This window comes from Pteronotus mesoamericanus, unplaced genomic scaffold, assembly GCF_021234165.1.
Source record: "Pteronotus mesoamericanus isolate MK-2021 breed Mesoamerican mustached bat unplaced genomic scaffold, CSHL_Meso_final contig_1189, whole genome shotgun sequence".
Taxonomy (NCBI): Eukaryota; Metazoa; Chordata; class Mammalia; order Chiroptera; family Mormoopidae; genus Pteronotus; species Pteronotus mesoamericanus.
The window spans coordinates 2,618,856-2,644,925 of NW_026555038.1; the positions used below are offsets into that span (position 1 = coordinate 2,618,856).

Below are 26,070 nucleotides of genomic sequence, written 5' to 3' on the forward strand. Positions count from 1 at the left end.
TCGTTAATGAAAAGTGCATGCTGTAAAACTATCAATTCAAAGCATATCACAAATGAAAGTCACCCTCTCCTCTGTGCCTCCAAAGGAACTGTGCCTGGGACTCGTAACTCCACTCGCTAATAATTCCACTCCTCCCTCCTCTGGGAGGCAGCTCTTATTCCTTATCCCTGTGAAATAGATAATCTTCTTTTACCTATAGGGTAGGTAATGTCCCCAAACCCATGGAGGGGATAATACCATCATGTTTATTCATACCTGCCTCATTCCACAATGGATTAGGGCTTGCTGTATTGCTCTATTAGTGAATGGTGAATAATAATTGCACTGTGTCCATGAAGAAATTCCATTCTGTCAAAGATCTACTCAAATGCTAAGGGGTAAAAAAATCGCTCTCTTCACTGCCTGTGGCCCTGGCCGGAGCTTGGCAGAGTCTGGACAACAGCTGCAAGTGTACAAAGCAAACCCTCTCATGTGACCAACCTGGAAAGACAGAGGCCTCAGCACATGACACAGACTGGCACCACAGCCTGCACTTGTGACCCAAACCGGGCTGAATTGGACGAACGCGTGGGAAAGATTTTGAAGGAGCCCCTCTGGCCAGGCACAGCTGCCCTCTATCCCCTGTGCCACATGGCACGCCTGCTGTGGCAGGGAGTCACTTGGAGGCTATCTGGCTTCCATCCAGATTCCAGGATATTTACCAAGGGCCTCAGTGCGATGGGGATTGCTCACAGCAAACACAGGCAGAGGCAGCACTCCCTGAAACTGCTTTGCTTGAGGGCATGTAGGCAAATATACCCTGATGAGATTTGTTTGCTTCGTGTCAGTTTTATTGTGTCTCAAGCAAGAAGAGAGATGCAGGGAAAGTAAGACAAGAGGAGGCTAGAGGTAGGGTCCTCTCAGGCTGGTTTTCTGGAGCAAGTAGTTTTTGAAAAGCCTATAGGAAGGTCTTGTGTGGACAGGAAAAGTGGTTAAAGGGGCCGACCATTATTTTTAGTATAAAATGATGAACATATTGCTTATAAAAGTTTTGATGAACAGACATGCATACAAGGAGGAGGACCCAAAAAAATGGAACTTATTTATTAAAAAAATTGTGTATTTATTCTTACATGTTTAAAACTCAGTCACCTTCAAAGTTCTCTCCATTTGATGCAGTACACCTATCGGGATGTTTTTTCCACTGCTCAAAGCAGTTTTTGAATTCATCGATTTTGATGCCTTTTAGTGCTTCTGCCATTTTTTGTTTCTCTTCTTCCGCATCGGTGAAAACGTTGCCCTTTAAGGACTTGTTTCATCCAGGAAAACAAACCAACAAAAAGTTGTTTGGGGTGAGATCAGGTGAATAGGGAGGGTAGAGCATGGTGGCCATGCTGCCTTTGGTCAAAAACTGCTGAATAACCAGGGTGGTGTGGGCCAGTGTGATGGTAAATCACTCATGAAACAGGCAAATACGTTGAAAGAGTCTTCAAAAAAAATTCTCTGAAGCCGAACACAGCCTCTCACAACACCACCAGCTGGTACTCTGATACAGATGGGTTCCTAGCACACCTACCTAGTGGTAGAAATCCTGTACTACAAGGGGTCCATCCTCCAGAAGATAATTCTGGATTTTGGGGGGGGGGGTTCTCCCTTGTATTTGGTGCTTCCTTGGGCAATGAAAAAATGATAGGATTTGCAGTATTTAGCTCTAGCTTTTATTTTGTAGCTGTTACTTTGAATGGCTCACCTAAACTCTATCTCTAAAATGGCAACTATAAAGACTAAGATAAGAATTTAGTGATGTAACATAGATGCAAACATTTTGTACCTGGAAAGTGGTATTCAAATGTTAATGTGTTTACCTTATTACATCTACCTAGCTTGGTGGAGAGGCAGAGCTAGGGGAAATCAAGATTAAACATCAATAAAAAAATAGTAGTTTAGTTGGGCAGTAAAAATGGAAGAATATCAAAAGGCATTTGTGAAAGAGGAAAGAGTTTGAGCAAAGGCCACAGAAGAGAAAAGCCAACAGTATTAGGGGTGGCCTATCTTTCTAACTGCTTGGAGGGGTGGGGTGAGTAGAGTTAGAGTAAATGCTAGTAAAAGAAAAGGCTGGAAGTAAGCTGGATCAGAATGTGGAAGGCCTTGAGTGCCAGGAAGTTTGGATGGATTGGAATTTGTTGAAATTTCTGAATGATAGACTCTCATCTAAGCTCTTGGAAGGTCTGTAAGGCAGTAACATTTAGGCGGATACACATGCATTCTGACTTCTAGATCCAGTCACTCTATGTGATTAGAGGGCAGTATTGTAAAAGGGGACATGGCATCACTGTCCTGGAGAGCAGCTTCCAAGGCCAAGGCGCTCTCCCTGCGGGATGTAATGCATTACTTCAGAGGCTGCTTTCTCTTTGTCTGGAGCTTATAAATGATCTGGTTTCCATCATTCCAGGCATAGAGCTGCTTATCTCTGGCATTATAATGGATCATGGAGTGACTTCTTGGTCGCCTGGGAAAGAACAAGTTGGGCAGATCCTCCTCATTGATAGTGCCCCGTGGGTCATAGACACAGGTTATGCGATGCAGGCCCTGGCCACCAGAACTATAGACCACATAGAGAACCCCGCATAAGAGGAATGCAGCTTCGGCATCCTGGCTTCTGCATGGAGTGTCCCATGAGTGTTCCACTGCCAGCATGCCAGGCTCAATTTTGGTGAGAACCAAATGGCTGTGGATGCCTGGCCCTGAGTGGATGGCCCAGAGCCCATGTTCATCCACAGCCAAGTCAATGTAAGTTGATGGGGAGTGCTGGTACACCAGTGCTCGGCCTGCCCCTCCTGGGAGCAGCATTCGGTCTTCCACAGTCCTCTTCTGCAGATTGTATTTGATTATCTCATTGGGAGTCCCTTGGTTATGAAAAAATAGGAAACCATTGTAGATCACTTGGCCTGTTCCCTGCCAGGAGTGTGTTAAGATTAGCTTCCGGGAGCCTGACTTGGTGCCATCCTCCATGAGTGCCCGCATGTTTGCAAATTCCCGAACAGTGTTGTTTCTGGATCCAATTAAGAAATAAACCTTTGGAGAGTTGCTGACAGCATCTTTCATCCAAGAGCCATCTCTATCCATAGTCTTCTTCACTATTTTCATAGATTTTATGCCCATTAACATGTTGTCACAGCCTGGCGAAACAGGAGAAAAAGGGGAGGTTACTTTATAAACATGAGATGTCTGCTTTTCTCACAGATGGCTTTTTTCCCCCTTTACAGTGTAGAGTGAAGTTATCACACATAGATCAATGACAATTTATTGTATGATTCAGTGAATCAAATAATTAAGTCAATGAATGAGTCCCTGCCACAAGAGTTGCTGTATACCTAGAAGAATTGGCATTTTATTTGTCGGGATATAAGCAGATATTTGCTGTCAAAGGTCCTATTCAAGCAGGGGTGCCCAACCTTTTGGCATCTCTGGGTCATATTGGAAGAAGAAGGGTTGTCTTGGGCCACATGTTAAATACATTGTGACATGTAATCCCAAAAAAAACCCTCATAATGTTTGTGTCATAATGTAGGTAAATTTATGATTTTGTGTTCAAAATCATGATTCATAACCATCCTGGGCTGCATGTGGCCCACAGGCCACAGGTTGGACTCCCCTGCCTAGAGCACTTGGGGGTCGATACCAGTGTGACTTAGATGTGAGGCTGCCTAATTCAACTCCGCTTACCAAGATTTTTTTAGGTATCTACTGTGTTCTTAGTGTATAATGCTCCCAGAACAGCGCTAAGTATTGAGAGTAAAAAACTATATTTCTGACATTGCCATGAAAAAAAAATCATGCCTCCATTAGGATAAGAGACACTTGAAACAAAATCAAATTACCCCAATTAAGCCCAGCCTAGATCAACAAACCCTCATTCAATCACAGATCCATGAGAACAAATGATTATTGTTTTAAGTCACTCAGTTTGGGCGTTGGTTGTTCCACAGTATTTTTGAAGCAACAGATCTCTTCTCTACTCTATGCAAAATCTCTCCCCCTCTCTCACACACACACACATACAGGGTGGGGCAAGAGTAGTTTTATTATTGTGAGTACATGAAACACAGAGTTTATCTTGTATTATTATTTATTAATTAATGTATTATTTTCCATCCAATCCTACTTTTGAATTTTCCATACAATACTAAAGTATGTTTTCCATATAAACCTACTTTTACCCCACCATATGTTATATAAAATCAGCCCTATACCTTGGGGAGATCATCTTCTAGTGAAGGATTCTAGCCCTAAAACTACTAGAATATTATAAGAGCTCTACTCATTCATTCATTTATTTATTCATGAATGTATTCATGCATTTAGTCAGTAGACATTGGATCCCTACAAAGGCAAGACACTGACCCAGGTGTTATGAGCTGGGGCTGCAATGGGCTGAGGTACAATGATAAATTAGGAGTGGTTCTTGTTTAATATGACTAACTAGAATATAAAGCTTAATGTGAAATACTTTACACAAGAAGAACAGAGAATAGAAATGTCATTTAAGGCAGAGGTTAATCTTCATTTCAATAGGACCTTGAAGGATGACATTCAGAGATGGCAGGAAGAACATTCCTGACAGCTAACAAAACCATACTTGGGAAAGTCCTCCAAGATTAGTGTTAATAAAGTATGAAATTTAAATCAACACAAGCTAAGTACTTGATACTGCCTCAAACTAGATGTATAAAACAAAGTAGTACCAGAGACTGAAACCAGCTCTGTGCCTGGAACCTTGAGGGTGGGGCTAAGGGAGACAGATTCTATTCTCCTGGCAGATAGGAAGTTACTGCAGATTTTGAGCAAGAATGAGCAATGGTCAAGGCTGTTCAACAAGATTAATTAAGCTAGCAGTCATGTATGATGGGTATATGAGAGAGGCAAAAATCAGGGAAACCATTTAGAAGAATACGATAGTTCAAACAGGATGGTAAGGGCATAAACTAGGTGGAGGAAGATGAAATGAAAAAAAGGGATTTACATTTTTCCAGCTCCTCTCTGCCACTTCAGACTATTGTTCTTTCACTCTTATGCAAAAAAACCTTCCTTCTTTGTATCTCATGCTATCAATTCCTTCTAGTCTAAGTCATTGACTATTCTCCAGGACACGACCCCACATACACGAAGAGCCTGAGCACTTCAACTTCTTCAACTCCATAGCATCTTACTTTCAAACAACTTTAGTAACCTCTTCTCATGGTCATACTCTGGATCCCCCCAGCCCCCATAACTGCTCCATATTATCAGTCTAAAACTCTAATATCCTACCTTCGGCAATAACAACATCTAATCCTTCCATTTCTCACTCCTTTGCTCTCACCGCCTCTGTTCTTCCATTTCCTCATGCCATCCAGTCCCTTGACCTCTACTTCCTCCCAGGCTATCAGCCCTCTCTTGGCCTCACTTCCTTTCCTATCCATCCTAGACCACTGTAATAGCTCTCTGAGCAGCGCTGTCACCCACCAATCCCTAGTTATCCCACAATATTCACTCTACAAAATTCAGTTCAGACATCTGCCTCTGCTCTGGAGAGTTGTGTGTTAGTGGAAAAAAAATCTCACAATGGTGCGTATCGGTACCACTACACATTAGGGGTCTCCAACCTCAGCTGAGCCCTGAATACAATACTTCTTCTCATGTTAGCCCCTTCCCCCCATCTTCCACATAGCAGCCATCTTTTCCTATTGTATTGTTTTCATTACCATTTATCTCCCTTATAACCTCTTCCACCTCCACCCACCCCCCTCCCCACTACAATCACCACATAGCAGCTATCTTATTGATAAATCCCCCCCAACCACCCCATCACTCTCTTCAAAAAAACATATTAACCCTTTGAAAAATAAACACCCCTAGACATGAACTTTCTTCACTTCCTTTCCCTCACTTATAAACTTTTCTTCAGTTGTTCCTACCCTTGTTGCCCTCCCATACACCTTAGAAGGGGCCATGTTATTCCTCCTTTGCAAGACTGATATGTTCACAGTGTTCTGGCCTTGCCCTCTCCTGGCTTCTCCTAGACCTCCTTGATGAATTTTCACCTTCCTGTTATCTTGACTTTCTCCTTCACTGCAAGTTCTTTAACTTATAAACATCTTGCCTGCATTAAAAAACAACTCTCTCTCAATAGGCACCCTATTCTTGTTACTTCACTAGATTCTCCCACAGAATAGTCTGCACTCTATGTATCTACTTCCACACCTCCCATTCTTTCATGTCACCTTAACTTCACAGAAACTACCCTTCATAATGTTACCAGGCACTTCCCAACTGAAAAATCAGACCTAGTATAACCATATCCTACTTGACCTTTCTGTAGCATTACACCATGATCAGTTCCTCCTTCCTGAAGATTCCTTTCTCCTTGATCTTTGCGTCACCACTGCCTACTTGTTTTTTCTCTGACTGTTTATGGCAGAGACAATGCCTGTCTGTGTTTAACAAATGCCACTTCATTTTCCTCATCCCTAGTTACACATTCACAGTCTCCTTTGTAGTTAGGCTGCACCCACTGACCCGTGTTCTGTCAGCGAGATATGGACAGAAGTGATTTAAGCCATTTCCACCTAACCCTAAATACGCTATTTTCCAGAAGACCTTAGAGTCTTAGAATTTTGGGTCAAAATAAGATTAGTTCTACTGATCATTTCCAGAAAAGTAGATCATAAGTTCTAATTAAGGACTTGATGTTGGGACTGCTCTGTTAGGCAGTCTATTGTGAAGCAAGCAGTGTAATAGAGGCAGGGAGTCGTGGTCTTACTAGAAAGCACGAAAACCCCCGTGGGTCTCCCTCAAATCCTGATAAGGTCTATATTGTGGGTAGGAGAGAATGGTCTTAACAAGAGCATGGAATTCTATGGGCCTCCAGGGAGGGAGGGTGAGGTGGTGGCATGACAGACACATGTATAACAGTCTCTTAAGAAGAGCAGGGCACTCTGAGGGCCTCCTTAGGTCCTTCCAAAGGCTTTGGTATAAGAAACTAGATGTTGCCAGTGGGCTGTCATTTTCTTCTTAATAAAGACTTGGGTTCTGTAGGCCAACTGGAGGTCATCTAGAGTTAGAGGCCAAGAAACAGGTGAAGGAAGAGAAACTGGACACAAGGAAGAAAAGTGTACAGAGAAATCCCATAGGTTCTGAGTTAAGTAAGCACTTTAGCAAACTACTTGTTACTGCCAGATGTCTGGGTAAGAAATCCTACCATACTTCCTTACTCAATTCATCATCCACCATTATCATACCTTCTCTTTCCTTAAAGCTCCATCACGCCCTCCTTGCTCTCATATGAAATTCTTGCCTCTTATTTCACTGAAAAAAATAGGAACAATCTGAGGATTACATCTCTTGCTGAAATTACTGCAATGGACTCTTACATGGTGACCACACCTCCATCCTTGACTTTCACTGTCCATTCCAAGCCAAAGGGATTTTTTAAAACATGTAAGTCTGATCATGTCACATGTCTGCTCAAAACTCATGAGTGACTTCCCATCTCACAGAGTAATGCTCAAGTTTTTGCATCCTGGGGCATATGGGACCTGTTCCCCCCACTGCCTCTCTGACCATGTCTCCTACAACTCTCCTACCTTATTCATTTTGTTCAGCCACAATGGCCTCCTTAGTTTCCTCATATTGTGCCAAGCTCTCTCCTGCCTCAGGAATTGGACATTTTTTTGTTCCCTCTGCTTACAACCCACCTATCTTCCCCAAGACATTTATATGGCTTTCTCTCTTGCCTCCTTTAGGTCTGTTCTCAAATGTTCCCTGATCATTAAGGCACTTTCTGACAACCTGATTTTTAAAAATGGTAATCTCTTCTCCAGCTCTCCAGAACCCCTTTACACTAGTTCATTTTTCTCAAGAGTGCTTCTTATCTTCTATCTGACCTATCATAAATTAATCTGTTAACACTTATTGCTTGACTTCTGTCAATAGAGTGTAAACTCCATAAGGGCAGGAGCTTTGTCTCACTGTCCATTCATGTCTTGCCCCTGGAATAGCAATTGGCATGTAGGCCAGTATTGAATGAATAAATGAATGAATGAATGAGTTTACCAACCAAATCTACCATTTGTGCCTAAACCCACACTCTCTGCCTTCCCTCCTACACTTACTTTTTCAGTAGATCTAATCCCTTCTCTCCTACTCCAGGATTTAGTACCTGACATTATCTCCCCACTCCTGCCTCAATAGTCTCTCCCTCCGTATCAGACCATTCACCTCAATAAACAGAACTTTTAGTGTGGCTCCATTTCTCTGTTCCACTTTACAATAAAACCCCTTAAAAGAGGACTTACCTCACCTCCAATTATCCCCTCAGTGACTCTAGGCTTCAGTTCTCCACTGACCTGAATTCCCCTGCCCACTCCACTGAATCAGTTCTTGTCAAGGTCACTGACAACCTTCATGTTGACAAATCCAAGGGTCAATTCTCAGTCTTCAACCTACTCAAATTCTCAACAAAATTTCATTACTTGACCACCATCTCCCCTTGAAACTCCTTCTTCCCTTGATTTTGGAGCACCCCTCATTTTGTTTGTCCTCCCATCTTTCTGGATTTCTTTCTTGGTATACCTTGCTGGTTCCTTCTCGTCTTCCACCCTTAAGGGCCCTGTCCTCACACCTCTTCTTGTCTTTATCTACCTCACTTCCCAAGTCACCTCCTTTTATCTCATGGTTCTGAATTCCATGTAAATTCTAAACAGTGATGAATTCCAAATTTGTATCTGGAATGATGTCTTATCTTGATGTCTACCTAGTCCAAAACTCATTTATCCAACTGCCTACTCAATGTCCCTACTTGGATATCTTCAAACTTAACCTGCCTTCAGGAGAACCCCAGCTTCTATCCCACAAAGTCTCTTTTATCATTTCTGGCAAGAACCATCAAACAAGTTTCTCTTCTAGAAGTCATGCTTCATTTCTTTTCCTCCATTTCCCCACTACCAGCAAGTTCTAATAGTAAAGCTTACTTTTAAATTATGATGTTAAATTTAAGTTAAAATCTCAAATGCATCTCTCCCCCGCTTCCCATCTCCTCTTCATTTGTACACCTTGAATCTTCTCTTATTGCCCAAACCATGAAAATAGTCTCTAATTCTCACCCTGATTTTACTCTTACTTACTTACAGTATCTTCTCCACAAAACAGTAGGAGTGATTTGCTTTAAAACATGAATAATGTGACTGACTTACTAAATCCTTTCTCCTATCACTTTTTGGAAGAAAATTCTAACCTATAACCTTGTCCTAAAGCAGAAGTCCCTCACCTTTCTTGGCATCAGAGATCGCTTTTTCCAGGGGGTGCTGGTGCGGAGACCTGAAGTGAAGCTCAGGCGAGCTTCCGCCCTGGCCCTGTTCCTAAGGGGCCATGGACCGGTACTGGTCTGCATCCTGGGGATTGGGGACCCCTGTCCTAAAGGACTTACATGATATGGCTGTTGCCTACTTCTGGGACTTTATCTTCTACTTTCCCCCTCCTTGCTCAGTGCCTTGGGACTATATTGGCTTTCCTGCTATTCTGGGAGAATGTCAAATTTGCTTCTGCCTTGGGGCTCTTGCACTTACAATTCTTTCTGCCTGGAGTGATGTTTTTCTTGATCTTTCCCCAGTCTACTCCTACTCATCTTTCAAATCACAGTTTCAGTATCATCTCTTTAAGAAGCTTCCTGAAACTACTGCATCTAAATTTAAAGTGATGTCCTATAGCGTATAGCATCTCTTCTTACTTCCTTGAGATCGCTTGTCACATTCTGTAATTATGTTATTTGTTTTATTTATTAGCTTATTTTTGTCCTTCTCCCCCACTATCCTGTAAGCTCCACAAAAGCAGGACCTTTGTCTTAATGTTTACTATTGTACTCTACTGCCCAACTCAGTGCTTAATGGGTTCAATAATTATCTGTTGAATTAATGAGGAAAATACATTCATTCAAGTTGATGTTTTTCTAGGGTCTAAAGAGTACTGCATATCCGGAGCTGTGATCATAGTCCTGTCTTAAGTAAATAATATTTGTACAGTACTTTAAAGCTTTTAAGAAACTTTCAAACCCATTATTTCATTTAAAAACCTGACACAAAGTTCTCACTAAGGGAACCTCTAGTAGGAGTGGAGACGAGGAACAAACATAGCCAGGGAAGCTGCACCCTAGGGAGGGTAGTCCTTTCGGTGGTCATGTTGTCACTGGGTGCTCCTGGACGCCCAGAGGCTGGCTTTGGGACTGAGATGTAGGAGTCTCTCACCCATTAGTTGCCATCACATCCCCTGCTGATATTCTGGGTCATCCTGAGGGATTGCTTCCCTGTGGCCTCTAGGTCACCTTTGTCGGGGTTGATCTGCATTAGAGGAAGCCAGACCTCTGGGGAAGGCAGGGAAGCCTGGGCTAACTGGGAACCTATGCTCTGCAGGAGGAGCAAACAGAGGGATCCCTGGCCACGCTGAGCTTGGGGGATGCCGGCTGTGGCGTGGAGGAGGAGTGGGCTTCCACTTACCAGGGCCCCTCCCTGCCAGAGCCCAGTGTAGCTTTTCGCGGTTTCACAAGTTCACGCCGTCTCATGTAAATGCTCTGCTCCTCTCGTACTCTCTGGTGACAGAAGGGAGTGAATGAATAAGGGTTTAAGCTTCTAAGCGATCACAGATATCTATCTTTAAGGGAGAGGAGGAGGAATATTAGAGAAGCTTAGAAACTGTTCCCTATTGAAAAACAAGCACAAAGGCTTGAGAAGTTAATAAATACCTATAAATACATATAATGTGCCTGGTACTGTGATAGGTACTTTATTTAGATTAGTGTATCTAATTTTTACAATTAGCCCAAATGGTAGGTATTTTAATCTCCAGTTCCCAAGTGTAAAAAAAAGCTAAGACTTGGATAAGTTACTTGGATAGGCTACAGAGCTATGGATCCTTGCGCTCAGTCTGAGCCAGGAGGCAGGACCAGCCAGGCCACCTCCAGCCAGCCCCAGGGACATGGTGGAAGGAAGGGCGTGTATGTGTGTGGTGAGAAGGAGTGAGGAGTGAGTGAGTCTGGGTGTGCCTAGAGAGTGTTGGGTGAGGGCAGCGGCCTCCCTGGAGCCTATTCACAGGGTGGTGATATATGTCTGGACAAGGAAGCCCCCCGCCTGCCCACCCTTCTGGGAGGAAAGTCAGCGGGCTTGTAGCCCAGCTGAGAGGGATTATGTCTAAGAGCAAGGCGCATTCAATGTCTCGCCCATAAGAAAATGTTCATTTAAAATGCAGACACACAAGTTGGCAGGTACGATATAGTCACGGGGATATAAAATACAGCATAGGGAATATAATCGATAATATTATAACAATTATATATGGTGCCAGGTGGATATTAGACTTATCAGGGGGAATCACTTCGTAAGGTGTATAAATGTCTAACCACTATGCTGTACACCTGCAACTAATATAATTTTGAATGGTAACTGTAATTGAAACATTTTTTTAAAAAATACAGCAGAAACTAACACACAAAAATCCTTTCTCCTTCTACAACTCCATTCTAATGCAGAGTCCCTGGAGAAATAGCAAAACAAAGGGAGTGTTGATAGATGGATTAGATCAGGGAAAGAGTTCTGGGGAAGAAAGGAACAGAGTTTTCCCCAAGTGCTCCCTCTGCTTCTCCTATCCCTCCCTTGTAACATGGAACCTGCCACTGAGAGTCAGAGCCCTGGTCTCTCCGTGTCCCCCTACAAGTCCCTTGTCAATCAGCCTTAGCTGAGCTCTTCCAGCAGTAAAAGGAGGGGTTTACGCTGTACGCTTTCTATATTGTTTTTCAGGGCTCTGAACACAGGGCAATAGTGTTTATATTAAAAAATATAAAATTATATTTTATAATTTTTATAAAATCCTCATTTTGGAATTTGGGGAGAATATACTTCCAGTGTTTGAGTAAAAGGGGAAGTTGAGACTCTCTGCTGTGCTTCTCTTGAGAAGAGATAATTAGCTGGAGGAAAAGGAAGGATAGGAAATAAATTTAAAACCTTTGAGTCCAGCCAAGATGCAAATTATTTAGCAGAGACAATGACATGCAGGGTTCCACCTGCAAACCAAAGAATGAAACTCTGTCCTTTTTCCTTTAGACAGAATTGCAGACAAGCAATTAGGATAGAATTTGGCCCAAGGCTTCACAGTGAATTAATATACAAAGATCGCTTATTTGAATTTTTTTAAAATCCTTTCCTCCCTATTTAATGACAACACTCTCCAGACCTGGTGAGACTTGTCCTTCTGTAGGGAAGTCACTCAATAGGAGTTATGCTTTAGAACATCTCTCTGGATGTTGGTAGAGAATGCCCTGGGGGCAGAGGAGGGGGGAGGGGCCACCGAGAGACGGGTGGAGGGTCTGTTAGGAATAATCCAGAGGAGCGACATCTAAATAACAATGGCATAGAAAAAGGGGTAGACTCAAGAAATAGAAAAAGAGAAGCCAGGCCTTAACAGTTAGGCTGAGGGAGCTGGGTCATAAACCAAACTCAAGCAAGGACAGGGTGACAGATGCGTGTAAGATAATGACCGAGATGAGAGGACAGTTATGCTTGGGAGGAAGAGCGCTGAATCCATGAAAAAGAAGAGAATTCCTATAAAACCATAAATATGTTGACTGCCTCTTGAAATTCTGTTATCAGACCTGACTTTTTCAACCACCTGAATTGTATTCATGTTCATAAACATTTGTTAACGTCTGTTCAGTGACGATTATAAGGTTAGAAACTGAGATGAGGAAGATGACAGCTCTCAGATTATCAGTTGTCCATGATAATGCTTCGAGCAATTGCAATAACATTGGGAACTTGCTTGTTCTAGGACTTAGGGCCATTTCATGCTTTTTGCTGGAAGAGTAAGTTTCAGATCTCTCAGCATGGCACTCAAGGTCCTGCGTCTGACTTCTTCTTTTGTCACTTCCCTGCCACACTAGACAGGTCGCTAGTCACCAGACTTGCCATGGCCTCTCAGAAGTTTTAGACTTTGCCTGGACTTTCCCTTAGCTCACCTTTGCTAACTTGGCCTACATCTGCTCATCGTTCAAAACAAAATTCTCCGACTCCCGCAGAGCAGCTCGTTGTGTTTCCTGTGTCCAAGGCACCCTGTGTCGCCCTCTCTCTTCGAGGGCATTCATCATGCTGAGTTGGAATTGCTTATTTGTTTCCTTGCAAGCACTTCAGACAGAGACCGTCTTACTTGCTTTATTATCCACAGTGCGGTGCCTGGGACATAATACATACCTCCCTCCTGTTCAATTTTCTACTGCTTACCATCCAAACTCCGAAATAATTCAATTCAGGTAACACAGCATTAGTCAGTGTCCAAGTCTGCTAGCCCAACTCATGCTATGCCAACTTAGAAATAAAATTGGTTTGAATAACAAGAGGGGTGAATGCGGAAATTAGCAGACCCTATTTTATATTCCGAGTGCCTGGGTGGTATGAAATGGGTCTCAGTGAGCCATAGGAGGTGGCTTTGCAGGGCTGTGAGTCCAGGGCTTCAACAGGGCCTGGAATACAATAAACGTTCTAGATGCTGGTTTTCGTGAGCTATAAGAACTCTTTGGTAAAGCCACATCAGAGGCTTTGCTAGGTGCGCAGCACTAAATTCAGAGTATTCCATGGCACCCAGTAGTATGGAGCCCTGAGAGCTTCTCTTTGTTGGTGATTAGCAATAGATTGTGAGGGAGAATAGATTTCTTGCGGCTGGGTGTTGCTCAGCAACATCGAGTTGAGAACTTGTTGGGGGTGCGTGGAGGCTGAAAGCTGCGTAAGTTCTGCCTGCTTCCAGCTGGGGCCCCAGAGCTGGTGTCCCGCACAGCCAACCTCCTTCCCGTGTCTCCCTCTGGAAGAGGCCAGCTCTCCATAACCCCTTACCTTAGCTGGCTTTCCTCCATAGTATTTGTTATCCCCTATCGGACATGCTACACGTTTATCTTCGACATCTTTACTGTTTGACTCCCCTCAATAGAAGGTAAACCCCAGCAGGGCAGGCCTTTGTCTAACTTGTTATTTTCACTGCTGTATGTCTTGTCCTAGAACACCATCTGTCACATGCTACAATTTCTATATTTTAATTATGAATAAGGTAAATATCAACAGATATATAACATATTAAAAAACCCACCTCTTTGGGGTCCTGATAATTTCTAAAAATGTAAAGGGTCCTGAGAGTAAAAGTCTGCGAATACTGTCTGAGAGCATCCAGGCTGGTGCTCGCTGGTGGGAAGCGCAGCACGGGAGGGCACAGTCCTCTGGGGAATTTATGATCGCACAGCTCCTTTTCATATCGAAGTTACGACAGTTGCAATGGGTAAGCATTCCAAGCTTATAATTACAAACTTCTTGCTTTTATTTATTTTTCATTTAAAAACTGAGCTTTTTTTCTTTATATAGTGTTCCCCCCTCCTCTGCCCCAGTATAATATTCTTACCAAAGTAAAAAGGATAGAAATGTTCTTAATTTCTAGGTGCGGTACTGCCATTCTCCCATTTGCCTGGTTAGAAAACAAGGCCATTTTGACATTTCACCATGGATTCCTCCTGTGAGATAAATCTCCTTTCATCCCATTCCTGCCATCCTTTCTCAAAGTCTACAGCCTGCTCTCCTGAACCTGAACTTTGTAGCAGTCTTCTCCTTGGTTCTTTGATCTCATCTCAAAACCATCCATCACACTAAGGCCCAATTCACTGCTCTCAAGTAGAAATGTGCAAACTTAAAACCTTATCTTGATTACTGCCTGTTTCCAGAGTGTCAAGACCAAAAGCCCTGCAACTGTTTTTACAGGTTCCAGAGGAGGGGTGGGCTCTGGAGCGGGACTTGGAACTTGCTTCAGTCCCCAAAATTTGGTAACAGTGACCACATCTTGGTGTGCCTGTGCCCTCTCTCTCAGATGCCTGCCTCCACCACGAGAGCAAGCCCAGGCTCGCCCTTTCAGAGACCGAGATCATGTGGAGATCCAAGCCATCCCTGCTGGTGCTCTCACCCAGCCGTCCCCTCGGCGATGTGCCACTAGGGAACGTGGACAAGTGTGGCCAAGCTTGGCCCAGACCAACGGAGCTGTCCAACGGCCCTACAGACTCCTGAGAAATAACCAGTGATTGTTGTTTTGACCGCTTACTTTCAGAGAGGTTTGTGATGCAGCGTCACTGTGGCAACAGCTAACTGACGTGGGGTAGAGGTGAAGGGACATGAGCAGAGGTGAAGGCTGAGCTGAATCTGGCGTGTCTCGGGGCGATGCATGCTCTGGGCGCAGCAGGGAAGTGGGAGGCAGACGGGCGGCACAAAGCTCTCTGAGCCACAGTTCCTTCACCTGGAAAGAAGTCATAATGGCCTCTCTCTAGCAGGGTTGTCATGGGCTTGGACAAGGTAACAGATAAAAAGTGCTTAATGCAATCTTTGGCACATATTAATAGCTGCTTCCACTATCTAATAAACTACTTCTCAACGTCAGAACTTACTGATTTCTACTCTGTTCCATGCACTGCAATAGACTTGGGGAACACAGCATGAATACTGCAAGGATGCATGAAGTATATTTCATGTTTTCAGAATAGCAGCATCAGACCCAGAGCATCGGGCAGATGGAGAAAGGCCGCAGTGGCACAAGACAAGGCTGAGAAATGTGCGATGTTGCTGTGTTCAGCTGTTGGCTTGCTATCTACTTGCACAATAAAAGTAAAAGCAGTACATACGATATTTACAGTTTTTAATTAATCAGCAGGTATTACTTTCATAGAGAATAACATGACAAATTTTTTAAAGAAAGCTGGATTAGGGTCAGGTTGTAACGGCTTTCTTTATGTTATTGTATGGGGTTTGCTTTAGCTTGTAGGTTGTAGTTGCCATCAAAGTTGATAAAGCAATGGTAAAGTAACTCTAGCAAGAGAATACTGGTGGCACTACAGGAGGAAGCCAGCCCTGGACCAGCGAGAGACTGGAAGCCAGCGGATCAGTTAGGAGGCTCTTGTAGTCATCAAGAGCAGGGATGGTGAGAGAGCAGTACAGATGGAAAGAATACATTTAAGAGGTATTCAGAAGGAAGAATCTACTTGATATGATACCTGGTCAGATAAGAGCCAAAGAGATGCCCCTGAGATTTCTGGCACAGAAAAGTGTGTGTGCAACTCTTCTGTTAACTAAGAGAACCAGAGGAAAGCAGAGTGTTGTAGTTTAAGAGTAAATGAAGAAAAGTCAGGAGTTAAAAGAAAAAGGAAGGTGGGGGAAAATGTTGACCCTTCTATGCCAGGTTTTAAGAGAACAATTTAAACCAAACTGTTTGTGGGTAGGACTCATCATCAAATAGCAACCAAGAGGGTCCACGTGGTGCTCAAGATACAGAGAGATCTGATCAGATCACTGGGGAGGAATAGAGAGGGGCCGTAGGAGGAGGTTGCCCAAGGCTATGGTGAACAGTCTAAAATGGGACTGGCTGAGAAGCTGAACACCTTCAGAGCTCATGGAATTATGGGTCAAGAAAATTAAAAATAAAAAGAAGGTGAGAGACTGACTCTCTGTCTCTCTTCCTTGAGGATACCTGAATGATTGTGCTGCAGCTGCCTGTGTTTCCCAAAGGACAGTAATTTGAGTAGGTGTCGGATGGGAGAAGAAACTCAAGGTGCAGCCTAGGACTGGGCTGGCCTGGCAGAGGGTGGCGGGGTTATTCTTTAGGTGTTCTAGAGGGGACATGCTCTGAGGCAGAGGCCTGCCATTCCTCGAAAACTGTGTAGTTTTCATAGCTTATGTTGTTTTAGTTTGTAAACTAACCCTATAGAAATAAGGTAATTAAAAACTAACAGGGGGAAATGCTAGAACTCAGGTGTTAAAGAGTTTAGCCTTAATTAATAGGCTTAAGTGATTAACACTATGACAAAAGAGTTAAAGACTTTACTTTTAATGGATAGGCTTCAGTGACTAATGCTTGTGGAAATCAGTTATTCCAAAATTGTGTAGCTTTTGAATAAAGACTCCTTTCCTTTATCACCAAACCTTTGCCTCTGGAATTTTGCCTAGACAGCTGCGGCGGGTTAGCAGGACCCCACTTGCTGTTCATTAACATTCATATGTGTCCCATATGTGATCAATAAGATCAGAAGCAGCTGAGCCTGTGGGTGTGGACGTCTAGTCTCAGAACAGAGGGCTCCAACCTTGAGTGCTGCTGTGGCAGGCCTGGAGATGACCTTTCTCCTGCGCACACTCAGCCTCCCCTACTGCAGCCTGTGCTGTACACTGTGACCGGGAGGGCCCTCCTGAAACCTCCTTCTGAGCCCTGACCCCCATGTTTACCACGAGCAGCAGAAGAGCATGCGCAGCATGACGGAAGAGGTATAGGGCGGGAGCCAGCCTGCCTTCATCCGAATCCCAGTTCTGGCACCCGTTAGCTCTGAGACCTTGGTCGATAAATGCATATCCTCTCAGTGCTTTGATTTCTTCACCCATAAGTGGGGATCATTATAAAACCTATCTCACAGAGCTGTTGTGAGAATAAGATAATATATAAAATGCTTAAAGATTACCTGCTATGCAATAAGCATTTAATAAACACTAGCCACAATTATTTACATTATTTTCATTTCCTACAGCTTGAAAGTGTGACCTGGCTTAGCACAAAGGAGCTTAACTTTCATCTGGTTCTTTCATCTCCTCTTCAAGACTTCCTCCTTTGCCTGAGATCTACTGAACCTTACGGCATTTGTGCCTCCACCTACTGTTCCATTAGCTTGACGTGCCCTTTATTCTCCATTTGATTGGTTCTTTTCATTATTAAAACTGAGCTTGAGGGTTACGTTCTGCATTCCACAGTCTCTCCCATCGCCACAGCAACCCTGACCCTGCTCAGTTACTTGATGCCTGCCTGCCCCTCAGGTTTCTGCGCTGCCTCCGTCGGACAGCCATACTCCAGCTGTTACCCTGTTTGCTTAGGTGGCCACCCTACTTGGCTGTGAGCTTTTTGAGGACAAGCAGTTATACTGTACTATGCAATGTTCCAGCTCTAATGCCTGGCACAATGCCAACATATATCTGGAATTCAGTTGGACATTTGTTGAATGGGTAAATGAGTGAGTTATAGAGAGAATACATAGATGTTTGCTGAACCTGGAGCCAAAGCCATCAGCTTGGGAACCTTCTGTGAGTATCTGTAGTGACAGGAATGGAGGGGTGCTCCTCGACCGCAGGCCTTCCAGATGGATGGACAAAAGAAGTGCCGTGTACATGGGCCTTTCTGGATGCAGTACAGTGGCCTATTGTACTATCTGGGAGACAGCACAGGATAAACTGCACATGGACCTCCAGTGTTGCGGGCCCCATGGAGGCAGCAGCTTTTGGGTGAAGAACCTGTGTGTGTGAGAAAGCGTATACACGTGTGTGAGCCTGTGTGGGCACACCCAAGCACTCTCACACTCCTCTGCTTACACTCCTGTGTCTATTCTCAAGCTCCTCCTTCGTGGTAAATATATCTGTTGCAAATTAGAATTACATATCTAAATGTTTCTTTCCACTCATCACAAACTAACAGACCCCCGGGCCTTGGCCCACAGATATGTTTTATTTGGCTTCCAGTGGGGTTTTTGTTTGCTTCCTTGTTTTGATTTTGATTTTATTTTGTTTTCAGTGGCTTTGAATATGAGGCATGCACATTTATACTACCTGACTGGATCCCAGAGGCATTTAAATTTGCGGCAAAAGACTTTCTTCTTTCAAACGAGATCTAACAAAAGATATGAATTATTTAATTCAGCAGGGAGAGGGTTACTTGAGGTAACTTGCATGCACCCTTGTAATAAAAGGAGCTGGACTAAAACAGGAAATAAAATGAAATCTTTTCCAATGCCTTGTTTTGATTGCCTGGATAATTTTTCTTTACAAGCTATTTACAAGAGGCTAATATCCTTATCCACACAAGAATGTAACCAAGTGGAACCGGCTGAAGATTTCTGGTTGGATAAATTCTCCATCTGGGTATCTGAGGCAGTGTGATTTGCCATAAACTGCCAAGTGCAATGCAAAATTTCTTTGTACTAATAAGAGTTAAAGAGTCAAAGGCTTGGAATGATTTTCAGATACAGGTTAGATTTTACTCAAGTAACTTTTACTCACTGCATCTAAAGTGTGTGTGTGGTGGGTGGACATGTGCACACACATACGTACATGAATGTGTGACAGAGGGAGAGAGGAAGGAAGGGAGAGGGGGAGAAAGAGAAATAGAGCATTTGTTTGTTAAAGTTAAGATTCTAAAAAATTTTACATAACCCCTAAACATCCTTGGGGTTGTGGCACTATGAGGACATTTTGGAGGATCATCTCTAAATAAAGGTTGAAGACTTGGGAACGGCTCTACAGGGAAGGGCTTAATTACAGAGCAACTGAATCTTATTAATCATCCCCAGTATCTGCTCCTTCATAGTTACCCAAGAAATATTTCCAGAATAAATAAGAACCATTTAGACTGATGTTAGAAAATTCTGGAAATCTCTACACAAGGTCAAATTTTTCCAAGGAAGTTGTATTATTCTCTGCCTACAGATTTGCCACCAAAAAACCAACAAAACAAAACAAAAGAAAAAGCCAAGAGTGTATATGTGAACAAATCCCTGTGATATGACCTCTGGTAATTCTTCCCCAGCCCGTTATACCAAGGTGTTTGCCCCTGTAAGAGGGCAGACCTGAGTCTCAGAAATTTTAGTGTAAGTCACATAGCTCGCTCAGTCCCTGAGGTCCAAGAAGACAGGAAGATCAGACTTGCAGGAAGAAGGTGGGTACGTGTAATTAGTGGCACCAGCTGGGCTGAGCTGAGCAGACTAGAGCACCTTGGTAGGAAGAATTCTTTTTTTTTTTTTTTTTTTTTAAGATTTTATTTCTTAGAGAGAGGGGGAGGGAGAGAGTAGGAGAGGGAGGGAAACACCTGATGTGCTCGAGATACACCTGTCAGTTGCCTCCTACCCACCCCCAGTGCAACCCAGGTGTGGGCCCAGACCAGGAATTGAACCAGCGACCCCTTGGTTCGCAGGCTGGCACTCAATCCACTGAGCCACACTGGCCAGAGCTGTAGGCAAAATTCTATTAAGACAGTTCCCAAGATTCCCACCCCCTAGTGGACATGCCCTACATAATCCCCTCCCCTTCAGTGAGGGCGGGACCTGGCAGTATGGTAGGATTATAGTATAAGGTAAAGTTGAAGGGATTTTGCAGGTATAATTAAGGTACCAAATCAGTTGATTTTGAGCGAATCAAAAGGAAGATTATTATGAGTGGGACTGCCTTACATCAGATAAAAACTCTTCAAAGAGGGATTGGGCGCTTCCTGAAGACAGGCACTCTCTGCCGGGCCTTGGAGGAGCAACAAGCCATGTTGTGAGCTGGCACAGAGAGGGCAGCCTCTGGAAGCGGAGGGCCCTAGTCCTATAACTAAGAGAAATTATGGTAATTCTGCCCACAACCTCTGTGAGCCTGGAAGAAAGCCCTGAGCCCCAGTGGAGAATTTAGCCCTTGCTTGTTCCTTCCTGAGACCTTGCACAAGGGGTCCAGCTGAGCTGTGTCTGGACTCCTGACCCCCAGAAACTCTGAGGAAATAAACATGTGCTGTTTTAAGCAGCTAAATCGGTGGCAATTTGTTACACAGCATTAGAAAACTAAGATAGGCATGGTTACTAAGAGAAATGACAAAAAAAAAAGGTGGGGGATGGGCTCAGTATGTAAAATAAAAAAAAAAAAACAATGTAAGGGAGGGGAATAAATTGGCATTCCAAAGTCTATCTTTGGGCAGAAAACCTCTGACAATAACAGGCCAAGGAAAACTAATCACATAGTTGTGATTGTTGACAGGTTTTTCTTTCCCTAAGCTAGGCTCTTCTTAGAAAATTTTCATAGCCTCCTTCATGGGAGACCCTGACCCAGACTCTGGGAATACAGGAATGGGGGTGTGACATGCTCAAGGTCTGGTTGCACAGTCAGCTACACACAGACATGAATTGTTAAAAAATATTAGTGCTCCGTTGGAGGACTGAGTAAGGTGCTGCAGGACTTCTATGGGCCAAGCTGCCTGCATTCTCATGCTACCGCCCCTTCCCATCACTAAGAAGTCTTCCCAGAGAATCCACAGCATTTTTGAAGCATAAAGTGTGGGTAGAAAAAACAATATTTGTATTTCAATTGCAACTGCATTGGGTAAATTACAGGAGCCTAAGAAGCTGGAGATGAGGGTGAATGATTAAAAAAAAAAATTCTACTCAGAGGAGTCATATGATTCATTCTGTGTGGTGGGAAGGCCTGCATGAGAGCGGTTGGATTGTAGGAAGCAAGGCCAGAGGTACAGAAGCAGTAGTGCAACACATAGCATGTTCTACTCACTCGTCCATCCCTACTGCATATGTAGACAGGGCCTATCCAATAGTAGGGGGGAAATGTGGCTGTTATTCATAAACCGAGTCACCAAATGAGAGCCCCAGAGGCAACAGGCATAAAAGAAGCTATCTCTGGAAAGCTGAAAGAGAAATTTTCACTCACCATGGATCTGGGAGAGGGAATATTTCAGCCTCCAGTGTCTGAAGGATGAGGCAGAGGATGTGAATTGAATAAGCAGCAAGTCCACACTCAGGACCCCTCCTGAGCTAAAGGTGGAGTGTAAAGGGGCAACTTCAGGGCCTGAGGGGCCCAGGGAGTGCAGGGACCAGGAGCAGCTCAGGGATGCATTCGGTACAATTGTTCAGGCTTGGCCTGCCTGATCTCTGGCATGAAAGTTCAGGCACATTCTAGCTCAGGCCACATTAGCACCCAATCTTACCTGTCAGCATTTTGGGCAGTCTCTGTTCATCCTCTGCTGGCTCATCCTTACCCTTTATCCCTTCCCTCCCCGCCATGCTTAGCCCCTGTTATTCCGTGTCAGAGGACAGTTCATCTCAAGGCAGTGCCAGGACCAAAAAGGATTACTCACTTGACCAACTTGATCAACTGCTTCCTATTATAGGTAAGACAACCTCCTCTCTGTCTTCTAATAGGTAAGACAACCTCCTCTCTGTCTTCTAACGCAGAGATAACATGTTCTGTTTTCTTTCAAAGCCTAATAGCCCCTCTCTCTGTGCTGGCAACTCTTCCTTCCATTCATTCATTTGTTCACTTTGTTATTCACTGACAAAGATTTGATGAACATAAACACTGTTCTAGGCACTGGGACGCAACATTGAATATGAAATGCAGGATGTAGGCTCTCATAGAACTGACGTCCTGGATGCGGAGGTAGAAAATAAGTGGTGAGCAAATGAATGATCTAGAAGATTTCAGAGTAATAAGTACTTCCCCCAAAATAGTAGAGTAATAATAGCTCCAAAACTCCTCTGGGGTTTCCTGTCTCAACATTTTTCAGACCACCAACCAGCCAGGGACCTAAGCCACAACCCTGGGAAGCATCCTGGATGGATCCTTCTTGACTCATTTTTCACTTTTAATTATCAGTCACCGAGCCATGTGGATTCCAACTCTCAGTGGCTCTCAAACCCATCTGTTCTCCATCTCACTGACACTTAATGCGGGCGCCGTCAATCACAGTTGCCCAAATTACTGCAGCATTGCTCCAGCGGGTCTCCTCTCTCTAGCCTTGCCCTCTTCCTTCATGTCATGCCGCTGCTTAGAATTGCCCAGTGGTTTCTATAGTTTCTCAAGTCAAGTCCAACCTCCTTGGCATGCAAGGTCTTTCATTATATGCACCCTGCTGAAATCTCCGATCTTACTTCCCCATACACCCGCCCCATACGGGCCCACCCGGCCCTGTCCGCAGATCTACGTGGCAGAGTGGACATTCCCGCATACCTTTGACACATTGTGCCCTCTGAACATTCTTCTCTAACTTCTTTGTTCAAAACTCAGATCAAGCGCCCCCTCCTCTCATTTAGGAATACCCATGGAGTTCTTACGAGGGTTACATTGAGAAGGTGTGTGAAACCCTTAGCACAATGATGGCATTTAGCTTATGTCTTATTTCCCTAATGGGGTTCCTCACATTTGGAGCACACACACTTGGCCTATGAATAAAGTTTTCCCATATGCAATAAAACCATCTCAGCATACAGGCCTTGGCAGAACCGTCTCCCACATTGTTTTAATAAAATGGACTCATACACAGGGCATTTTCCTTTCCTTTTATGTTTTTTGTTGCTTGCTACTTGTTATTTTAATTTGAGCTCCTGAACGGTATTCTCAATGGCCTGGAAGTGATTCTGATGGCTCACAAGATAGGAGACCAATGCCCTAGATACCACTGTCCTGACAGCACACGCAGTAATAACTGTGTGCAGACCCCGGCCCTGAGGGCTGCCTGGCTCCCTTGCAGTCTCTCCCTACTCCCAGAGCCCTGGGAGAACCCACCAACCTGTCATTCTCCCTGGAAGGGTCTGGAACCACATACCTCTGCCACACCAAGGCCTAGCAGGGGATGCCCTACCTGGGCTGACCTCTGACACGATAGCCCTGACCTTCCATGGGGCCTTTAGGAATGCTGTGTGAAAGAAAAAGCTGCTTTCTAAGACTGGGTCTTCCTTCGGACCTCTGTTCCCTGCTAAGGCTTCTACCCCGCCCACCCCCACCCCCTTCACAGCACAGGCACACAAGGGTGCACATCCAACTACCACTCTCATACTCAGTCAGCACCCCCCTCAACGTCTGTGTGTCAGAGTGACAGTCCCTAGGAGGATATAAAAGACGCAGCTCTCTTACTTGCATTCAGCAGAGTCTCGATCTTTTTCTCTTCTTCAGCTTCTTGGACTAGCTTTTCTGCCAACATGTTGTCCTCTGATTCTACGCACGTGTCAGATTCTCGCAGGTACTCTAGGTAGTCAATCTCCCGTTGGGCACGTTCGACCCTCAGTGCCAGGTTGTTCACTGCACTCTTATATTCACTTGTGTAGGTCTGACATTGTCCCAGCATAATGGATATGTTTTTTGAGAACTCGCGGAAGTCTTGAATGTATGCCCTCGTTGTTTGGGTACATTTTTGCAGTCCTTGCTTCAGTCAGAAAATAAATTCCCAAATTACTGCTAGTTACTGAAGTTACCCAAGTAATATAAATAGCTATCATTCATAGCAAAAGATTTTTAAAGTACTAATGATCAGAAAGGGGAGAAATAAAAATCACCCTTAATTTCTTAACTCAAAGTACAATTGATACTTTAAGGAATCAATTTTTTAGGGTTTTTTTGTGCATTTAGTTATAGATATGTAAGTACATATCTTAAAATGTTGGGTAAGTTGGTGCTAACTGTAGTGCTTGCGTGTAATTCTGGCACTTTTAAGGAGGTGAGAGTGGGGAGGAGGTGTCTGAGGAGAGAGCAAGGGAGAAGCAGCAAGAGGCCAGTGGCCTGGGGCCTCTGCACCCACTGCCTCCAGGCCCCAGCCAGTTGGCCGGACAACGTCAGGAAACGTGTTGGGCCTGCTCTGTGGAATTATTTTACCCAAACTGTAACTTGATGTTACAAATAAATAACATGATGTTACAAATAATTTGGACTTTAAGATTTTTCAGGAAAATACTCAAAATAAATATTGGAGATAAGAGGGTCTTTGAAAGAAGATAATTTATCCAAATTTAACTTGTACAAAAGCAAGGCAGTTAAGTAGGAAATAATAATGTCAACACCAGGGTTGTGTCAAAGGCTAAGCAGGGCAGAGGGTTACATTTGTCCCCGGGAGCCTACTCATGCTGCAAAAATGTTGGGTTTTGCAAAGTTTAATGGAGTGGTAGCTGCAACATACGGAGAAGAGGGCCCAGATACTTTCTCTGCTTAACGTTGCTGAAATCTGCTCATCTCTAAATCCGAGTCCCGTTTGGCAAAGGAAGCTATGACAGCTTCTTGGCACAACAGTGTCATGACTTTTTTACAGTGACCTAATGGTTTATCATAAGAAGACAAAAGGAAATGCTAAAATTAGCTTATTCACAGTAGTATCCTGATACTGTGAAAATGAAGAAAAAGTGACCCCAAATTTCAATTTTCATATTTTAAAAGCTGAACTATTGAACAATAACATTTTGGACAGTACCAGTATGCCAGGCAATGTCCTAATGGAATAATTTATTAAGTCTCCAGAAGAGCTTTAGGAGGTACATTCCATTCCCATCCCCATTTTACAGATGAGAAAAACTGCAGAGAGGGAGGCCCTGCCCCAGGTCTGGGAGCGGTGCACTCCGGGCTCTGGCGCTGTAAACCACTGGAGTATAAAAAATTTCAACAACGTATTTATTATTTACTCTCCGGAAAAACGCACCCCAGTAGATAGGGAAGCGTGGGTAAGATAAGGGGACTTCCGGGAGGCATCTCCCGTATCAGGTGCACAGATGCCACCTACCTCCAGGACTCGAAAGCGCTGGTAGATGTAGTGTACCATGCCTGGGTCCTGAGCGCACTGTGGCGGGGGCAGGAAAGCTGAGAGGAGCAGAACCAGGAAAGCGGAAGCTCGCCGAAGGGCCAGCATCGTCCAGCAAACCACCCGCGGGTGGACTCCTGTACTGTGCTTCTCCAAGAAGAGTCAAGGGTCCAGGTGGTGGTCTCCTGGTTTCTAGCCGCTGCTGTGAAAATCCTTTAAAAACAGCCGGAAAGCAAAGTTTGCTTGTTATTCCACCAGATGTGTGATCTCACTTTGAAAGCTGGTGATCAAGTCCAGCTGTTGGCAAGCCGGTCCCTGGAGGCCTTGCAGGCCAACTTAGGGTAGAGAACTTCCTGGGTCCGGCATCTGTTGATATCACCCTTGGCACACACGGACCCTCCCCAGCCCACTGGCTGCGCCCTGCTTCTAGGCCTGTGTGAGTGTGCACTAGGGTGGGTGCAGGAAGGGCTTCCCCCCTCTCCCAAACGCTTTTATTATTGCTGTCCTTCCCGAGGGGATTCTGCAGTCCAATCCCAACCCCGACCTAAAACACACCACTCCCAACTTCTCAGAGTTGGAATCTCAGCTTTGTTTCTGGCAAAAATTCCCAGGATCCTTTTCCAGAAGTCCTGTTGGGAGACCCCACCCCTCCTCCAGACTCTCTCAGGATTCCTGCTGCTCTTAAAGGCACAGGAAGGAAAAAAAATA

At 44.2% G+C, this 26,070-nt stretch overlaps 1 protein-coding gene across 1 annotated transcript; it reads right to left on the bottom strand.

The window, feature by feature from the left end:
* Positions 1-1,987: 1,987 nt before the first annotated feature.
* Positions 1,988-25,692, bottom strand: OLFML1 (olfactomedin like 1). Its single transcript, XM_054582498.1, has 3 exons — positions 25,345-25,692; positions 23,715-24,003; positions 1,988-3,158 (listed from the first exon to the last, which is right to left on the bottom strand). Exons 1-3 carry the CDS (start codon positions 25,468-25,470, stop codon positions 2,368-2,370), a joined length of 1,206 nt encoding a protein of 401 aa, XP_054438473.1. The 5' UTR covers positions 25,471-25,692; the 3' UTR covers positions 1,988-2,367.
* Between the last annotated feature and the right edge of the window lie 378 nt (positions 25,693-26,070).